The following is an 18,714-nucleotide window of genomic DNA, read 5'->3' as shown; positions in this document are numbered from 1 at the left end:
GTCATTCATTCTGCACATCGGGTCGCGATCCGGCCGCCACTGATGATTTATTGTACATTCTGTCAGTGAGCATTTACATGAATCAGCTTACAGAAACGATGGCTTTATTACTTTCATGTCACTTACTCACGCAAAAAAGTAAATCGAGATAAGAAAAATGCGAGACATGTTTGGGTACGAAGAACTCTCTTTGCGCCACGGGAAAAAATTATGTCATTGCGCCTGGCTAGCGTCGCACTTTTTTAACGATGGCGGTAGGCTCTTGCGATCGCCTTAGGAAACTCCCCTGCCGTCCGCACCTGATCAGGGATAATCTACCCACCCCGCCCAGCGGCGGTCGATAACCGCACGAGATTGGCTTGCAAGATCTTAATAAAGAGAGAGGGAGGTCGTCGAGCTAGGTGGCTTCAACAGTTCCTGCCACCCTCTCTGTTGCACAATAACCCGTTGGTTGGTTTTACTCAAGCTTTCCGATTCGCCGGTGTCTCGAAATTGTATGTCTTATCGAACAAGTTTTCAACAGATAAGCGACAGACCTCAGAACACTAAGAAGAAAAGCGGCAGCTATTACTTCATTGCACACACATGTACTTGCTAGAAAGGAACAACCATCACGTAGCCAATCATGCCTTTCCCACCGGCGGAGCCTGCCGAAGGCGCTGAGGCAAAGCCCATCATCTCGAAAAAGAACGAGATCGTGCTGTTCAGCAGTACGGCCATGTAAGTGATACTTGTGGGGGTTGTGCTTCGTTCCCAATGTGTGCTAATTACCTGTGTGTGGTGGTGCAGCGCGTTATACGGGTACGACCAGGGAATGATGTCCATGGTGAACACGAACCGCTCGTACCTGCGGACGATGCAGATAGCCGAGACCTCGCCCGTCGTCGGCATCATCGTGTCCGTGTACTACCTGGGCTGCGCCGTGGGCGCGGTGGCGGCCTCGAGCTGGGCTGACAAGAAGGGGCGCAAGCCCTCCATCTTTGCCTGCCTCGTGACCGCCATCGTGGGCAACCTGCTGATGTTCGTCGCCGGCCTGGGCCCCCGCGGCGCGAACCCCTGGGGCGGCGCCGCCCTCGCGTGCATGCTGGCCGGCCGCGTCGTGCTCGGGCTGGCCGTCGGCGGCATCGATGCGACGATCCCCGTTTACAGCGCGGAGCTGGCCAAGGACGAGGCGCGCGGCCGCGCGCTGGCGCAGGAGTTCCAGATGAACATCTTCGGGCTGCTGGTGGCGTTCGCCATCAACCTGGTGGCCACCTCGGCCCTCGGGAAGGAGAGCGAGTGGGCGTGGCGGATCCCGATCGTGGCCATGCAGGTGTTCCCCGTCCTGCTGCTCTCCCTCATCTCCCGCCTGCCCGAGACGCCCAGGTGGTACATGAGCAAGTGGCGGAAGGAGGAGGCCAGGGAGGCGCTCGTCACGTTGCGCGGGGAGGACAAGGCGCAGGACATGCTCCAGGAGCTGAGTGCGGCGCAGCGGGAGGAGGACGACAACAACGAAAAGATCGGCTACATGGATATGCTGCTGCCCAGCGGCAGTCAGTTCCACCCCAGCATGGTTACCGTCATGGGCCAGATCAACCAGGCCTTGACCGGCTACGGCGCCGTGAGCGTCTACGGCCCCCAAGTGTTCGAGCTTCTCGGGTTCGGCGTGCGGGAGGCGGAATACGTGACGTTGGGGAACTTCATCAGTTACTTCCTGTTCATGACGGTCGCCTGGCTGTGGATCGACCGCTACGGCCGGCGCAAGCTGATGGTTTGGGGCTCCGTGGGCCTGTCAACGTGCTTTGCATTACTTACCGTCTTCGGCGCCCTCTCCCTCGACGTGCGCGATGTCAGCCGGCTCGCCGCCGAGATCCCGGGGTCCATCGTCATGTTCGCCGCAACGGCCATCTTCGGCATCTGCTGGCTCGCGACCGTGTGGCTGATCCCGACCGAGATCTACCCGAGCAGCGCGCGCGCCCAGGGCAGCGCCATCAGCGTCATCGTCTGGGGCCTGGCCAACTTCGGGGTGACGCTGCTGACGCCCATCGTGTTCAACAACCTGAAGTACTGGCTCTTCCTCGTGTTTACGGTGACCAACGCGTTCGCGGGCTGGTGGACGTGGCGCTACTCGCCCGAGAGCGGCGGGCGCAGCTTCGAGGAGAACCAGGAGTTCTTCAACTCGGCGCTGGAGGAGGACAGCTGGGTCGTGCGCAAGGTCGACGGCGGCAAGTTCTTGCGCATGCCGGCCAACGGCGGGGCCAAGGGGGATTCGGTCGAGGAGGCTACGCCGCTGCTGAGGTCGCGGCATTGATTCCCATTGACGGCGAGAGGGGATCAATCCTTTCGCTCAAGTGCCGGCAGGGTTGCATCCATACCTATGCATTCGAGGAGCTTAATGCCGTACATAAGTGCAAAAGACAAGGCGGCCCCCAAAGGCCCAGAAAGGACAATGCAGCACTAGGGTCGATCGCGGTGAGGGGTGGCGCCAACACACTGCGACCTTCTGCTGCGACATTACTCGGGCCATTCCAATATGCTGGCATGGCATCCATTACATTAAAAAGCCGGCAAACCGAAAGGCCAAGATACAAAGCAGACTATTATTGAAGATATATAGTTCAAATCCCGACTAGGAGGTATCAGGTAGGTAGCGAATGATAGGGAAACTCACGCATACAGTATATATTTATCAGGATCCCTCCTTTTACGCCGCAAGAGTGGTGGATGGATGACCTAATAGCGGACCTGCCCTGAAGTGGGAAGCTCCAGGAGGTCTTCTTCGGGCCAACCCCGCTGCCGAGAGATTAGACTCGAGCTAAAGTGGCGGCTCAGCACCCACCTGCCTCTTCCGTCTCGTAACTTCTTAGTACCTGAGTCCATGACTTGCCATTTATTGATCCTGATTGATGCATCATCATCTTGTTAGTGGCGCCTGCAGCTATACAAGATGATAACAACGAGGGATATCCGTCAACATTCTAGCCGGATATACCGGTCTACGCTCTAAGGGGGTCGGGTTCTTCTCTGATCAAGGTAGGTAGTCTTGGTAGTCTCCTCCTGCCAACATCCGGTGTCGATCTTATTAGCAAACACGCGTTCGTGCCCCGTGCTGTAGTGGCAGCCGTTTTATTGATAAAGCGCCGGCGCCCGTCCGTCCCACCGTCAGTCGCTGCCCATCGTCTTCGTCCGTCTGCCTTCTCAGTGGATACTCGTCCGTTTCCCCCGATCCACGACAAGACGCAAGTAGTGGTAAGTCGAGACCTCCCTTTCCAGCAGTACATACATCTCCCCGGCATCATTCTCCTTGATACACCAAACCCGAGATGAAGAAGGCAATCCAAAGCCAGATAGGACGCTTTAATGCTTAGAAGAACTAATCTGATTTAAAAGGGTTCTTACGTATCCCTTTTCAAGATGGTCCGCGCCAATTACTGGGCGAGCTTGTTGTCGCTCCCCGTTAGCGGCCCTAGCTCTGTCCAAGACACCTTTGACTTTACAGGAGCTGCGCAAACAGGTACTTCACTGACTTCCCTTCGACTGACGAGTCTTTCTTCTGGCGCTGTCATGTTGGAATCTAACATTCGTTTGCGTTGTACAGATCAGACCTGTGAACGGAGCGCAGATCAACGAGCGCCAAACCGAAGTCGCCGTCAAATACCCTGCCTTCAACATCTCTGTCCCGATCGACCACTTCCACAATGACTCGTTCTACGAACCCCATTCCGATGGATTCTACAACATGCGGTACTGGTTCGACGCCCAATACCACAAGCCCGGCGGCCCCGTCATCGTGCTGTGCGGCGGCGAGACGTCGGGCGCGGACCGACTCCCGTTCCTGGAGAAGGGCATCGTGGCGCAGCTCGCGCAGGCGACCAACGGCATCGGCGTCATCCTCGAGCACCGCTACTACGGCGAAAGCTGGCCGGTCCCGGACCTCAGCACCCCCAACATGCGCTTCTTGACGACCGACCAGGCCCTGGCGGACACGGCCTACTTCGCCCAGCACGTCCAGTTTGCGGGGCTTGAGCACCTCGACCTCACCTCCAACACCACGGCCTACATCGCCTACGGCGGCTCGTACGCGGGCGCCTTCGTCGCCTTCCTGCGCAAGCTCTACCCGGAGACGTACTGGGGCGCCATCTCGTCATCCGGTGTCAGCGAGGCTATCTGGGACTACTGGAAGTACTTCGAGGCGGCCGCCGTCTACGCCCCCGCCGGCTGCGCGGAGACCACCCAGAAGCTGACCAACGTGGTCGACAACATCCTGCTCGGGAAGAAGGGCACCGAGTACGTGTCCCAGGTCAAGGCGGTGTTCGGCCTGCCTAACGTGACGCTGGACGCCGACTTCGCCAGCGCCCTCAGCAGCGGCATCTACTCGCTGCAGAGCTACAACTGGGACCCCGAGGAGAGCAGCGACGAGTTCTTCGTGTACTGCGCCAACGTCACCTCGGACACGGTCCTGTACCCGGCCACGGAGCCCCTGCGCGAGCGGGTCGGGGAGCTAATCGAGACCGGCGGCTGGGCCAACGAGTCGGAGACGCTCACCAACCGGATGCTGAACTACATTGGGTATGTCCGCGGCGAAACAGCTGCAACTTGTACAGATGAAAACCAGGACGAGTGCTTCGGGACCGCCTCAGGCGAGGGCCTCGGCGAGAACTTCGCCGCCTTCGACATCAGCCAGACCTGGAGATCGTGGCCCTGGCAGTACTGCACCCAGTGGGGCTACATCCAGACTGGCGACACCCCCGAGGGCGTGCTCCCCCTGGTCTCGCGCACGATGGACCTGGCGTACGGCTCCGCGATCTGCCAGACGGCCTTCAACCTCACGGAGCCGGCCGACGTCGACGCCATCAACAAGCACGGCGGTTTCGGTATCTCGTACCCGCGCCTCGCCATCATCGACGGCGAGTGGGATCCCTGGCGGGCCGCGACCCCCCACGCGTCGGGCCTCGCAGAGCGCGCCGACACCCTCGACGAGCCGTTCAAGCTGATCGCGGGCGGGGTCCACCACTGGGACGAGAACGGGCGCTTCCCGAACGAGACGACGAGCGAGCTGCCGCCCTCGGCGGTCGCGGAGGTACAGAAGGCGGAGGCGCACTTTGTGCAGAAGTGGATGCAGGAGTGGAAGCTCGAGCAGGCTAAGCGGGCGGTTGCTTCCACGGCTTGAGTGCGCACTAGGTAGGCTACGGGGTACTGTACATCTTTATCATACACATAATATAACGTATTACTAGAGCAAGCCCAAAAGGGGTAGTTGGAGCACGAAATAGCAGTTTCTGGCTCCTACTTGTCGCCGCAACGCTCCACCGATTGTTGCTGTCATTAATGCTGTCGCTATCATTATGAGTGATGTTAAATATATAACGGCAGAATAGCTAACTGAACAGAATAGCCGGCCATGAATTAGCTGATACGGTTTAGCTAGTGGTAATTACTAACTGACAGCAACTGGCGTGCTTCAATACCCAGCTTGACAGCGGAAGCCTTACTAAGTATTTAGCAGACTTTATATAACCTTGGCAAGCTTCGTTATTGTGACGAACTTCCGACGCTGATTACTCATGGACGGGACACGCATGCCCGCCAAACCAAGCAATGCGATCTCAGCCAGCCATAACGTCACTCAAGCAGGCCATGTTTGCGAGAGATGCATATAACACTTCGTGGCCAAGACACCACCTGAATACTGTAATTGCTGGCCGGGTGTGGCGGTCGCGGCGACCAGGAACGCGGCAGGTCAGCTACCAATAATCGTCAAGTTTGCGGGCGGGCTGAGAGGTCCCCGTGAACTTACTTTCGCCCACAGGCTGGCCTAGAACTCGCACTCGGTCCTGGCCTACCTGACCAGTCTCGTTGCTTTTGCCCTACGTAATACTTCAACGTGTAGAGTTTGCTCCAAGCTGGGAGCTGGAGCTCTTATCAGAAACAGGCACCATGTAAGGAGTAAGTACTGCATCATGTCACGCGAGGATCGGCACTGCCTTCTGCAGGACATCAGGCTCGTCAGTTCATTTTCGGGCCAAGCGATCCGATGATCAATACTCGCTAAAGAGACAATATTTGATCTCCATCCAAGAGTCCGACGAGTTCGGGTAAATGGGGCGAACAAAGCCCGCGCACACCAATAGGCAAGGGCTTGCTGGCCGCCAAGGATGCAAGCTGACGGTCGCACCGTCGCACGGCAGCCAGCACGAGCCCTGCGGGGGTGATAGGACAGAGCTTCGGTAGGTGGGAGGTTCGTTTATTTTATTTCCTTGCGGCTGAAACAAGAGATTAGGAGGGGTGTTCGAGGGGATCTCCAACATTCCCAGTCCCCAATCAGTACTCGGGGTTCTGTTTCCCCATCCATTAACCCCCCCCCCCCCCCCCCCCCCCCGAAACCCCATCATTCACGACCATACATCCATTCCCCCATGCTTCCCCCAACAAGTCCACACACAGGTTGCTATGCTTGCGCTCCACTCAATTCCCATTCTGTTACTTAATGGAAATGACTAGTTCTTCTCTATAGGAGTAGCTATACTCCTGCGACAACTTTAACTTATTATATTAATATACGCGTACCTTGTTTGGACTGGACCCTGATTTACTAGTGCACCATGTCAGAGGTGCTGCCGTCGTGGAAACCTTGCCAGACGTGCGGCACGACTACAGAAAAGACATTTACGTGCATCCAGTGCAACAACCTGGCCTTCTGCGACCCGTGTTGGCCGCGATGGGTTCTTCACGTACCGGGCGCTGTAGGATGGTTCGTATTAGGTTTTTCTTATAATTTCATGAAGTGCAACCGACCGTGACTCGCCAATGCGCTAAGCTGGTTGATGATGACTTCAAATTACAACGTTTGCTGACATGCTGCATGGGCTAGGGACGGGAAGCCGCACGAGAAGGCGGACCTCATGGTGATTCACCGACTGCGCCAGATCTTGGAGCCCGTCCGTACGGAGGGAGGAGCACGAGGCAGAGCTGCTCGAGGATGAGGACACTACCTGGCTGGGCTTTGGCCGCGACTCGAGCGGCCGGTCGGTCCTGCATGACTATGGTCGCTTCGCCGCCATCATGGGTGAGACCACGGCGGAGGATACCACTGAGCGATTCCCCCAGTTGGTCTCCTTTGTTGGCGAAACAGGTATGCTTGATGATATTCGTCCATGGACCTTTCGCCCGGGTTTGGTGCATTGGGACCAATCGCATCATGCTCGCGTCATGCTTTCTTCTCAATCACAGATTCACGTGGGCGCAAAGTTGGGCCAGCCTTACTGACAGCGCCTTAGGTGCCGGCAAGAGCACGCTGATCAAGCTCTTGATTGATCGCCAGGACCTCACGTTGCCGGATGGGCCCACGTATTACAGCCCGGTGACTTCATCTAACCATGATCGTCTACCCACCACGGGCGACGTTCATCTCTACGCAGACCCGTCAATGCTGTACAGCAACACGCCGGCGCTCTTCGTGGACTGCGAAGGCCTCAGTGGCGGCGAGGCCATGCCCAAGCAGCTGCGCCACCGCTCGCTCGACGGCGTCGCCCACGACCTCGACAACCAGAGCCGCCAGAAGAAGCCCAGCACGCCGCGCCCGCTGGTCTGGGCCAAGACGCCCCAAACGCGGAAGCGCGAGTTTGCCGTCTCGCAGCTGTACCCGCGCATCCTGTACACCTTCTCGGACGTCGTCGTCTTCGTCCTGCGCAACCCGCGCGCCTTCGAGTCTACGGTGCTGGGCCGGCTGCTGCACTGGGGCGCCGCGTCCATCGACAAGTCGCTCAATCAGCCCGTCCTGCCGCACGCCGTCCTCGTGCTCAACGCGACCGACACGAGCGTCGACGAGCGCGAGTGGGACATCGCGGCGGCGACGAAACTGCTCATGGCCGACATCCGCGGCGCCATCGACCGCGAGCCGGCCCTGCAGGAGCACGTGCGGACGTGGCGCGGCCGGGGAAGGTGATCGAGAGCACGCAGGACCTGCTCGAGTGCTACTACACGTCCGTCAGCGTCGTGCGCATCCCGTACAAGGGCTCGTACATGCTGATGCACGAGCAGGCGGGCAAGCTCTCGGCCCTGATCAAGGACCGGTGCGCGCGCTCGCACGTGCGCAAGAAGGAGGTGCGCATGCTGGCCAGCACCGAACGGCTGCAGTTCTACCTGCAGGCCGCGTGCGACCACTTCACGCGCGACCTCGAGACCCCCTTCGACTTCATCCGGGAGACGCTCCGGCACAGCCCGGTCTCGCGCAACTTCGAGGGCAACATCCTGAACTTGGCCTTGCTCATCAAGGATCAGTCGAGGAATGCGGCGGTGAGGAACCGGGCCGAGGCCATCTTCCGGGCCATGGCGCCCATGATTGCGAGCTGTGTCATGTTTGATACGGTGCGACAAAACCTACTTGGTACCTTTAGACTCTTTTCCTTGATTGTTTCCACCTGAAAGTCTCTTTTCCGCCGTCTTGGTTTCACTCTTGGTGGCGAATAGACTGCTCCTCTCTGAGTGTAGGTATTTTTGTTCTGCAAATGGTTGACTGGCTTTTACAGGATCTGCATCGCAACTCCTCGACGACCGATACGCCAAGCCCTGTGCCGCGGCCCTGGAGAAGTTCGCTGACATGTACTGGCCCTGCAGCTACGCCAACCCCAGCTACGGCGAGCTAGGCCACTGTTGCAACGTCCGGTCCGGCCACAACCCGAAGGGGCACCAGGACAAGCAGGGCAAGATCATCGGCAACGGCGACTACGAGTCGGAGCTCGACGTCGCGACGTTCGGCCCGACGTGGACGCAGCTCATCCGCTCCAGCCTCCGACAGATCCAGTCGTCGCTGTTCCGGCTGGGCCAGGAGTTCACCGACCGGACCGAGCTCCAGACGGCGTCGCTGCTGCACCGGGAGCGGCTCAATAAGTTATATTCCAATGTCTTGGGCAATGCGGCGGACTTCGTCAGCTACTCGGCGTGTCTCTGCTGCCTCCGCGAGCTGCCCGAATGTGTTCTGCCTTGCGGTCACATCTTATGCTTACCCTGCATCCAGATCTACGGGCAGAGGACGTCGAGGACGACGATCGAGATCAGCAGGTGCCCCCTGCATGTTCGCGACGTGATAGCAACTCCGCCCTGGGTTATTGTGACGAAGCCACCGCAAGCGGGTGCTCGAATTCTCTGCTTGAATGGGTATGGTACCCGCATAATGATAATGATCGAAGGCTGCGCTGACCAGAAATCAGGGGTGGCATTCGAGGTGTCGTACAGCTCCAAGTGCTGAGAGAGGTAGAGCGGATACTGGGTCCAGACCTGCCTATCCAGCTTTTCTTCGACTTGATTGTCGGAACTAAGTATGTCCTCTTGTTGGGTTTACCTACCTCATGTTGACGACGGGGAGGATCATTCCATGCTAACACAAATGATGTCAAGTTTCGGAGGCCTTATCGCGATCGGACTGGGGGTGAAGAAATGGACGACGAGCGCCGCCCTGGACAAGTTCAAGGACCTGTGCAAAGAGGCATTCGCGCCTCGCGAGCTCAACAACGTACCCCTATTCGGCGCTCTGACCAGTTTATATCACGGCAGCCTCTACAAAACCCAGCCATTCGCGAAGGCTCTGAAGCGATATTTCTCCGACCAACCCTTTTTCGGCGGCGCATCGCATCGCTCGGTGCACCATACCTCGACGAAGGTCGCCATCACCGCCACGACAGGACCCGACAAGCAGCCAGTGCTGTTTGCCAACTACAACCGGCCGGATCTCCAGGGGCAAAGTGAGTGGTCCGCATCAACGTCGGATGCACCAATGACTTGTGGTTCTTTGGCTAAAGCATTGCAGAAGCCCGTACCAGTTCATACGCTCGGACGCGCCGGCGAAGGAGATCAAGATATGGGAAGCGTAAGTAATGCGGGACCTGCTCTGCTGGTGCTGCTAGTCAGATGTACTGATCGGATATTTATTTATAAATCACAGCGCTCGAGCGACGTCGGCCACGCCCCCATTCTTCAAGCCGTTCCAGAAAGAGGAGACGGGCAACGAGTACGCCGATGCCGGATACAAGCATGCATGCCCCGTCTGGGTGGCCCATCACGAGAGCAAGGCGATCTGGCGCGACTCGGCCGACTCCGCCCCAGACATCATGCTGTCGCTCGGCACAGGCCGCAACCTCGGCGAGCGCGCGGAAGACGCGAGCAGCAGCGGCACGGTCGGAGGCGGCCACTCGTCCCGCTCCTTCACCGACAACTCGGTCTCGAGCCCCACGCCCACCAGCGCCATCGTGAAGCAGGGCCGCGGCGGCGCGGGGAACTACAAGCGGTCCAACACCTCCCGCAGCCTGGGCTCGGACCTGTCGCCCAGGCTGGCCGAGAGCGGCTACATCGTGCGCAACCCCAGCGCGCCGCTGCTCGTGACGTTCAACAATCCGCAGTCGGGCGCGCAGCGGCTCACCAACGCGGCGAGCCGGGGCGACCGGACGTGGAGCAAGTTCCTCCATCAGTCGTCGCCTGCGCAGGCGGCCGTGGTGGCGGAGCGGGACCGGTGCCGGTACATGCGCGTCTGCCCGGAGTTCCTGAACAAGCTGCCCAAGTTCGACGAGGTCCAGCGGATGGACGAGCTCGAGCGCGAGACGGAGCGGCTGCTAAAGCAGGACCCGGGCGAGGTGACGGAGGTGGCGCATCGGCTGGTCGCGAGCTGCTTTTTCTTTGAGAAGGATGCGGCGTCGGTGAAGCAGACGGCGTCTGGGTTTCAATGCACAGGTAAGTATGGATATATACCCAATTCTGCGGGTTTCGACCAAAGTTCCATGCGAGGAGTAGTAAGTAGGTAAGTATGAACCACGCTGACGAAAATGTATCTAGGCTCGATACACTGCGCCTTCCGCATGGGATCGCTCGAGCTGAAAGCACTCGGGTGGTTCCTCATCTCGTTCCTCGTCGACGACTTTGAGCCCTACTTCCTGATCGAAGACCAACAACAACCGCCGCCAACGGTCGGCGTGAGCAGTGGCGACGGCAGTTGTACCACCACCAGCAGCGTCCCACCGGTTCAGCAAAAACAGCGCGTGGCCTTGACGAACCAGGTCCTGCAGGACATCCACCAGCACGGCACCTTCGAGCTCGGACCCTTCCGCATCGACGCCGCGTCCGAGCACGCCGAGATCAGCATCTTGCTGCGGCTGCTGCCGTGCAACGGCCCCGCGCCCTCGTCGGACCCCCACTATGGCAAGCGCGTGCGCAAGGTGTCGTCGTACTCCTCCTCGGGCAAGGCCGGCGGGCGCGGCAGCGGCCGGAGCAATGTCTTCCTGTCCATCAGCGGCTTCCCCCGCCGCCTGATGGCTGAAGACGGTATCGGTACGAGCCTTCTCCTCCATCCCCGCCCTCGCTCCATAGCACTTTGTATAATAAGTTAGTGAAACAAGCCGCCGAAGCGCTAATATGTGAACACGGAATAGCTCCGCTACCTACGCATTCCACCGTCGAGAAGCAGAAGAAGCCGCCGATGAGCAGCGGCAGCGGCAGCGGCAGTGGAACCATGAGTAGGGCGTCCACTTCTAGCAGCCATGACGGAGGGGGAGGACCGCCGCATCCGCCGCCTGTGCCGCAGAAGAACGCCTCGAGGTTGAGCGTCGGCTCCATCACGAGTCCGCTGGTGAGCCCCGTGTCATCACATTCCACGGGGACGGGGATGGGATTAGATACGCTGCATGAGACCAAACAGGTGCATCTGAGTGAGTTGCCGGGGTGTTTTCCGATGGCGGAACTGTCGGGCGAAGAAGTGTGTTCGATCGGGGCAGGTAAGAGGCTAGTTTTGGGGGATAGTAAAAAGGAGGAGTGACGATGACATACGTAATGACACCTGTAATAGGGAAAAAGGGGCGAATGATGGACATGGGGTATACAAAATGCAGGCTAGCTACACTTGGTCTATGGGTAATTGCGATCCCTGTGATCATGCCATGATAGGCGTTAATGGATATAAACTGGCGCTCGAGGGAGCGATGGACATTACACATCATGTAACCCCTATTGCGGGCTTGTTTTCATCTATTTTGTTGCTGACACTTTTACAACTAGGCAAGTCCGCGAATCTATTGAATCGGAGAAGTGCCCGCTTGATCTCATTACACCAAACCAAGTAGCCCCGTGCCACTCAGCCAGCCATTGGCGCATTTCGTGACTCTCTCTCTACTCATACCAGAGCACCGCGCTCAGCCCATCCTCGCCGCCGTAGGTGCCCCGCGGCGGCAAGTCGATGTTAGCCACGAGCGGCCCCAGCTTGCCAGTGGCCGCGTCGCGCGCCACGATCGCCACGTTGGCCGTCGTCTGCCCGCCGATGGCGACGTAGGTGCCCGCCGCGTTGACCTGGAAGGGCCGCGGGTAGTAGCCATAGCTGTTGGTGAGCTCCTGGAACGTCATGCTGCCGTCCGCTTTGTTGAGCTTGAAGATGGCCAGCGAGTCTTGCTCTTTGCCGAACTTCTGGTCGTTGCGATTCGACGCGTACAGGTACTCGCCCGCGATCCGCAGCTCGGCCGCCTTCTCGGTCGTGGTGCCCTTGCGGTCCCCGAAGGTCGACAGGGTCTGCACCAGGTCCAGCGCCAGGCAGCCGCCGTCGGCGCCGTAGGTCACGTTGTACATGCCGACCGACGACGCGACCTCGTTCAGACTGTAGTAGCGCAAGCCGGCCTCGGTCTCGAGGAACTCGCCGTGGCGCGGGCCATCGCCAGGCAGCGAGGCCGCCGTGGGACACGCCGTCAGCTCGCCCGTGGCCTTGTTTATCTTGAAGATGCGCGTCAGGTCGGCGCCGAGGTCCGGCACGACCAGGAAGGTCTTGGTCGGGTCCAGGAAGGCCCCGTGCGGGTGAGGCTTGTCCTGGCGGTCGGGCCGGGGGCCGGGCTGCGCCATGGTCCAGCTCAGCTTCTGAACGGGCTTGCTGCTCGCGCTGAGGGGGAGCTTGTACGTCGTGATGGTGGAGGGAGAGCTGTGTGGGGATATCCACAATGGTTAGCGTCGTCTGTGCGGGTCTCTTTCTTCCCTTTCTTGCTTTTTCACCCATGTTTGAGTGAGGTCATTTCTGCTCTCCACCACGTGTGATACCGTGCCATGGGGAAACCCACGTCGTACGAGGATGGAGAGAAAGAGGAAGAAAAAATGACGCGGGGGAAAAAACTCACTACTCCGCAGTAATCACGAAACTCTTATCATCGTCGCCCCCGTAGAGCGCTCCGAAAACACTGTTGCCCAGCGTCGGCGCCGACGCCTTGGGCGTCAGGATGGCCTCGTCGTCGGCCGCGAACTGGGCCAGGACGCCGCTGCCGTACCAGCTCTCGTCGAAGCAGTAGACGCTGTTGCTGGCCTTGTCGATGGTGATCCACGACGGGATGCGGCCGCACCCGCTGGTCTGGCCCGTGACTTTGAGAGTGCCGCTGGTCGCGTTGGCCAGGGTCAGGTCGAGTGTGTAGACGGGGCCGGAGAAGTGGGAGGCGATCAGTTTGGCCGCCAGGGCTTGGGAGGCGAGCCCCGAGGCGAGAAGAAATCCAGTTGACGACCGCATGGCGAAAAAGAAGCGAGGATGGACAGACAAGCAAAAGCTGGTATCGACGATGGTATCTTGAAGCTCAGCGAGAAGTCTCGCGAGGAGGGAAAAGCTGTCATTGATGTAGGTCCTTAATCTATCGTCCAGCTGACCATGGTTCCTTGCAGGCTCGGGGCGCCTTGCGCCATTTGCTCCTAGTTCTGGAAGTGGAAATGAATTAAATGACTTGGCATGTTTCCGGGTGGATGAATATGGCACGCAAACATCCAAGCATGACGCGCCGACCAGACAGGAAACGGAGCAGTGTCGGTGGGCTTTCTCCGTGAATCTTGGCACGCTTTTGGCCAAACGGTCGACTGCGGAGGGTTCCGCAGCCCATTGCAACCGAGCCAGCGTAGCGCCGGATAAATCACGACGATGAGGGGAAACTATGGAGAATCCTGGTTGCCCATACTCCTGTCCGTCAGGGGTGCAGCAACGACTAGCAGGGGTTTATGCTCTGTGGCGGGATTTCATATATACAAATGCTAAGTGGTGCTCTGGGAAAATAGTACCCACCACCTTTAAAATCGCGTTAGTAACGCTAAGGACTAGTTCTCACCACCTTTAAATTAAATAAATTTTTAAGTTAAATTAACGAAAAAAATTTTAATAATAAAAATAAAAGTTATTATCTTTTTTTAAATTTTATTTTTATTTTTACTTATATAATTTAAAAATAAAAATAAATTTAAATTAAATATATATTTAATTTATATTTTATTTAAACACTTTAAAAATAATATTAATATTTTTAAATAAATAAAAATTTAAAATTATAAATTAAATATATATTTAATTTATATTATTAAATAAGCTTTTATATATATATTAAGAATGTTTTATTAATATTATATTTTATTATTTATATTTATTTATTTTATTAACTACGAGAGGTATTATATATTATAAATTAACTCAACGACACGGCTAGTATTTAACCCCGGGGCGAAACTATAATAGCTCGAGGCGCTTATAAAGTTTTAAGCACGGCTTAACCTCGCCGGTTAACGCGCTATAATTAATTTATAGTTTAAATTTAGAGCTAAGGTTATTAATTTATTTAAATTTAATATTAAAATAGCTAGATATTTATATTACTTTAAAAGGGGTGCCACGTACTTATGCGTACGAACCCCTTTCTTATTTTATAAAGAGGGGCATACGATACCCCTTATAGCTCGTACTAAAGTGTTACAGTGCGTGTGGACTAACTACTGCGCCACAAAGCAAAAGCTTCGGAAATGACTCTTCGGGTCATTTCTGTCCAATTCTACGCCTTAAGTGCTACCCCGGGGGACCAACCCGCCGATCGTAACATTATGCCCTCTCTCCAAAGGCATGCCCTTATGCCTGGGGCGATAAACCCCCAGTACTGCATGATTTATTTAAGCTCGGTATAGAGAAACTCTAAGGCTTTTGCACGGGTAACCAATCCGTACAAGGCCTTGCCTGCTTACTAGCGATCTTGCCTAGGTAGCTAGAGAGAGCTCCTGTCTAGTAAGTGTGGGAATCGAACCCACGTTTCTTATTTAATAGGGGCGAAGAGTTATTGTGTTATAGTGCGTATGGACTAATTACTGCGCTACAAAGCAAAAGCTTCGGAAATGACTCTTCGGGTTATTTCTGTCCAATTCTACGCCTTAAGTGCTACCTCGCGGGGACCAACCCGCCGATCGTAATATAAAGATAAATATAAACAATAGAATATAATAATATAACCTCGATTAAACCCGGAATTAATATATATATACGAAAGCTTATTTAATATTTAATATAATTAAGCTCGATTTTAATTCGTTTATTATAATTAACTTTAGTTTAATAAAAGTTATTAATTTATAAATTATATATTTTAAGTTATTTAAATATATAATTATTTTTAATTTAATTATTTTTATATATAAAATAAAACCTAGTCTCTTTTTTTATATAATTAATTTAAGTCGACTTTTTTTAATTTTTAATAAGCGAAGATTCTCGAGGCTTTTTAATACGATTACTTTTATATTTATATAATCGTAAATTCGTTTCTTTACTTTTATTAATATATTTTATATAAGGTTTAATTAATATTTATTTATTTTATTAATTATAAAAGATATTATATACCTTTTTTTATAAAGTTAAAAAAAGTTTATACGCGTAGATATATAACATTGTTTTTAAAGTAATATAAATAAAGCTAGCTTTATTTAAATATAATATTAAGCTTAAAAGTTAACTTTTAGCCTTAAAGTAATAATTAACGAGTAATAAGCTATTATATTTACCTACGAGATATGTTTAAACCTTAAAATTCTTAGTTATATAAATAAAGCCGCGGCTAAAAAGTAATCCCTTTAAGCTATTACGAACAGTGGGTTAAGTCCCCCGCGGGGAAACACTTAAGGCGTAGAATTAAATAAAAATAATCGTTTAGTTATTTTCGAAGCTTTTACTTTATAGCGTAGTGGTTAATTTAAACGTATTATAATATAAGCTTTAAATAGTTTATTAATTAATAAACACTTATTAACTTTTAATAAAACGTACTCTATAAGCGAGCTATATACTTTTTATTATTAAGTTTTATAAATTATAAATTAATTAAATATATTAATAATTATTATTTTTAAAAGTTTTTATATTATTTTAATAAGTACGCGTATTATGCCCGGGCTCTCCGGTGAGTTTTATAGCGCTATAAACGTGTTCTAAAAGTCCTCGTATAACTACTCCTCTAACGCGATTAGTTTTATAACTATTTATTAATATCCCTTTAAAACTATAAGTCTTTTCTAGCTTATATACGAAGTAATCCTTTATCTTATAACCGTTTTTTTTCGTACGACGGCGCCGGCTAAATATTTTATCTACCTTTTAAAATATCGCGTTCTCACTTTCTAAAAGAGCAACTCGGTATATAACTTACGTTATAACCTTTATAATCTAATTAAAACTAATTAAAATAAACGTTAGAAAATTATTTTAATATTATACGGTACGGTTTCGAACGTGTTCGGTTTAAAATTAAGCCTTAATCGAGTTATTTAAAGTTTTTAATTCTTAAGGAATAAATAAGCCGGAAAACGTCCTTAAAAGTATTAAAATACGTAGCTTTATATTTAATTATAAAATAATATATTCCGGATCGTACGGAATAAGTCTTATCTTTTAAAGGCCTCCTTATATATTTGAAACGATAAAAAGCGCCTAGAACGCTTTTAAAAACGCTGGTAAAAAGTCCTCTTTAGAGATATAAGTAATATGCGCCCGTATAAAACCTTTAATTTCTTTCTCCTACGCCCTTTTTAATATACGAAAATAGCCGATATTAAAAAATTAGAGCTTATATAATAAATAAAAAAGTAAATATAATATAATAATGGAGTTCTTTTCGTAATAAAGCTTAAAAGTTATCGAATAATAACTTTCGTAATCGTTTAAGACTAAAAGGCGATAACGACCTTTTATATAAAACCTAGTATATTAATTAAAATATCGAATCTAGTCCTCGCTTTTTTTTATTTATAATTCAGCTATTTTTAGTAATTATAATCACTTAATGTTATAATAATAAGCTATTTTTATATTAAAAAGAGAGGTATATTTTCCCGGTAAAAATAATATACGAATAGATAACGTAAGGGTTTAATTTAACGCCTTAAATAATTATAACTTATTCTTAATTCTTTTATTATATTACCTAAGTTTTCAACGTCGATCGAAGGTAATTACGACTATTTTAAACGAGATTTAACTTATAAAAAACCCGGTTTCGTTAAAGTTATATATATCCTCTTTTTATATCTTATATTTATTAATTATATTTCGTACGAAAATAAATTACGCGTCTAGAGGTCTAGTTTTTATCGTATAAAGTTAGAGGCTTAATTAACGCCGACTCGTCCCGCGTCGCGTAAACTAAATAATCGATTCGTTATATCTTTTATATTACTTAACCGGGGAAAAAACAATCGCGTACTTAAATTAATAATATATTAAATAATTAATTCTTCTTTAAAATTAGAAAGCTTTCGAAAGTTTATAGACATTTTAAATCGTGATCGAATTCCGCGTCGTCGGCTACGTAACGTCGACTCTAAGACATAATATATCGCTACAGCTTTTCGTACACTTAATTTCGAGTTATTTTAAAACGCTTAAAACGTTAAATTAAACATTTTTTCTTTATTTTTTAATTCTATACTTATAAAAGGAGAAAAGTTAATATAAAATTAATTATAAGAAAGTTAATTAAAAGTACGCAGCTCGCTTATATACGTAGCTCGCTTATAAAGTACATTATATATTAAATTAAAGCCTTAACTTATAATAGAGATATTTAATTTAATAATAATTATAAAAGGCTATTATTTTATAAGCTTAAAAAAGCTTAATTTATTAAATATTTAATTAATTAAATTAAAACTTATTAAATAATTAAATGCTTTAATCATGCTTTTATTATAATATAAAATATAATAATAATTAAAAATAAATTAATAATATAACTTTTAAAATAAATTAAAGAAAAATAAAATAATTTAAATTATTAACTTAAATTTAAAAAACGACTTTAACATTATTAATTATATTAGAATTAAAATTCTCCGATTTCTTTTTAAATAGTTATTAATAAAAGAAACTTAGGCTACAATGTGGTTTAGTATTAAGTTTAGGTAGCTGCTTATATGGTAGGACGGCTAAGTGGTTAAGGTGCTTACCTCTTGCCGTCGACATCGTTAAGGGGTTCATACACTGCACAACACCATCAAGGCTGCCAGGGCCTGTAAGAGGACGCTCCAAGAACTAGACATCCAAATACAAACCCAAGAGAGGGTATTTATCAATGAATGCGAGCTCATACTGCATGAAGTCTCATATAACCCCTCCGAGCCACGTATGATGACACAGGATCCGGATCATCCGCTTTGGTGCGATGGAACACTGGAAAGCCGCATCAAAGACTGTATGTCACGGAGATATGACCGATGTATCGGGATAATAAAAGCAATGCGGGAGTGCCAACAAGATTTGTCATCGGGACTGAGAGTTTTCACTATTGTACACAAAGAGAAAGACTCGGTAAGGCAGCCCAAGTACATCCTGTAATTGAACCTACTATAACAGCGTACACTAAAGTGACTTCCTAGGACGAATCTCTGAGAATGGCGTTTCAAAGACTCCGGAAGTCACTTATGATCAGCCTTGAC

General features: G+C 51.1%; 4 protein-coding genes across 4 annotated transcripts; 3 read left to right on the top strand and 1 right to left on the bottom strand.

Annotated features, from left to right (window-relative positions):
• Positions 1 to 625: 625 nt before the first annotated feature.
• PG994_014507 (general substrate transporter) lies at positions 626 to 2,290 on the top strand (the record flags this gene model as incomplete). The annotated part of the gene is made up of 2 exons (XM_066865916.1): positions 626 to 720; positions 790 to 2,290. 2 exons carry the CDS (start codon positions 626 to 628, stop codon positions 2,288 to 2,290), a joined length of 1,596 nt encoding a protein of 531 aa, XP_066709045.1.
• A 1,103-nt stretch (positions 2,291 to 3,393) lies between these two features.
• PG994_014506 (uncharacterized protein) lies at positions 3,394 to 5,149 on the top strand (the record flags this gene model as incomplete). Its single annotated transcript, XM_066865915.1, has 2 exons — positions 3,394 to 3,435; positions 3,578 to 5,149. 2 exons carry the CDS (start codon positions 3,394 to 3,396, stop codon positions 5,147 to 5,149), a joined length of 1,614 nt encoding a protein of 537 aa, XP_066709044.1.
• Positions 5,150 to 6,581: 1,432 nt separating this feature from the next.
• PG994_014505 (uncharacterized protein) lies at positions 6,582 to 12,039 on the top strand (the record flags this gene model as incomplete). Its single annotated transcript, XM_066865914.1, has 14 exons — positions 6,582 to 6,730; positions 6,851 to 6,917; positions 6,943 to 7,111; positions 7,257 to 7,894; positions 7,921 to 8,365; positions 8,508 to 8,953; positions 8,996 to 9,135; positions 9,189 to 9,296; positions 9,376 to 9,738; positions 9,785 to 9,844; positions 9,920 to 10,701; positions 10,804 to 11,295; positions 11,397 to 11,593; positions 12,019 to 12,039. The coding sequence occupies 14 exons, from the start codon at positions 6,582 to 6,584 to the stop codon at positions 12,037 to 12,039; spliced, it is 4,077 nt and encodes a 1,358-aa protein (XP_066709043.1).
• A 90-nt stretch (positions 12,040 to 12,129) lies between these two features.
• On the bottom strand, positions 12,130 to 13,495 carry PG994_014504 (3-carboxy-cis-cis-mucoante lactonizing enzyme; the record flags this gene model as incomplete). Its single annotated transcript, XM_066865913.1, has 2 exons — positions 12,130 to 12,922; positions 13,116 to 13,495. 2 exons carry the CDS (start codon positions 13,493 to 13,495, stop codon positions 12,130 to 12,132), a joined length of 1,173 nt encoding a protein of 390 aa, XP_066709042.1.
• Positions 13,496 to 18,714: the final 5,219 nt, after the last annotated feature.

Source organism: Apiospora phragmitis, assembly GCF_038363925.1.
Source record: "Apiospora phragmitis strain CBS 135458 chromosome Unknown utg000013l:1.0-2965645.0:1.0-2969333.0, whole genome shotgun sequence".
NCBI lineage: Eukaryota > Fungi > Ascomycota > Sordariomycetes > Amphisphaeriales > Apiosporaceae > Apiospora > Apiospora phragmitis.
The sequence above is the reverse complement of the archived record's forward strand: the minus strand, read 5'-3'. Positions and strand labels throughout refer to the sequence as shown.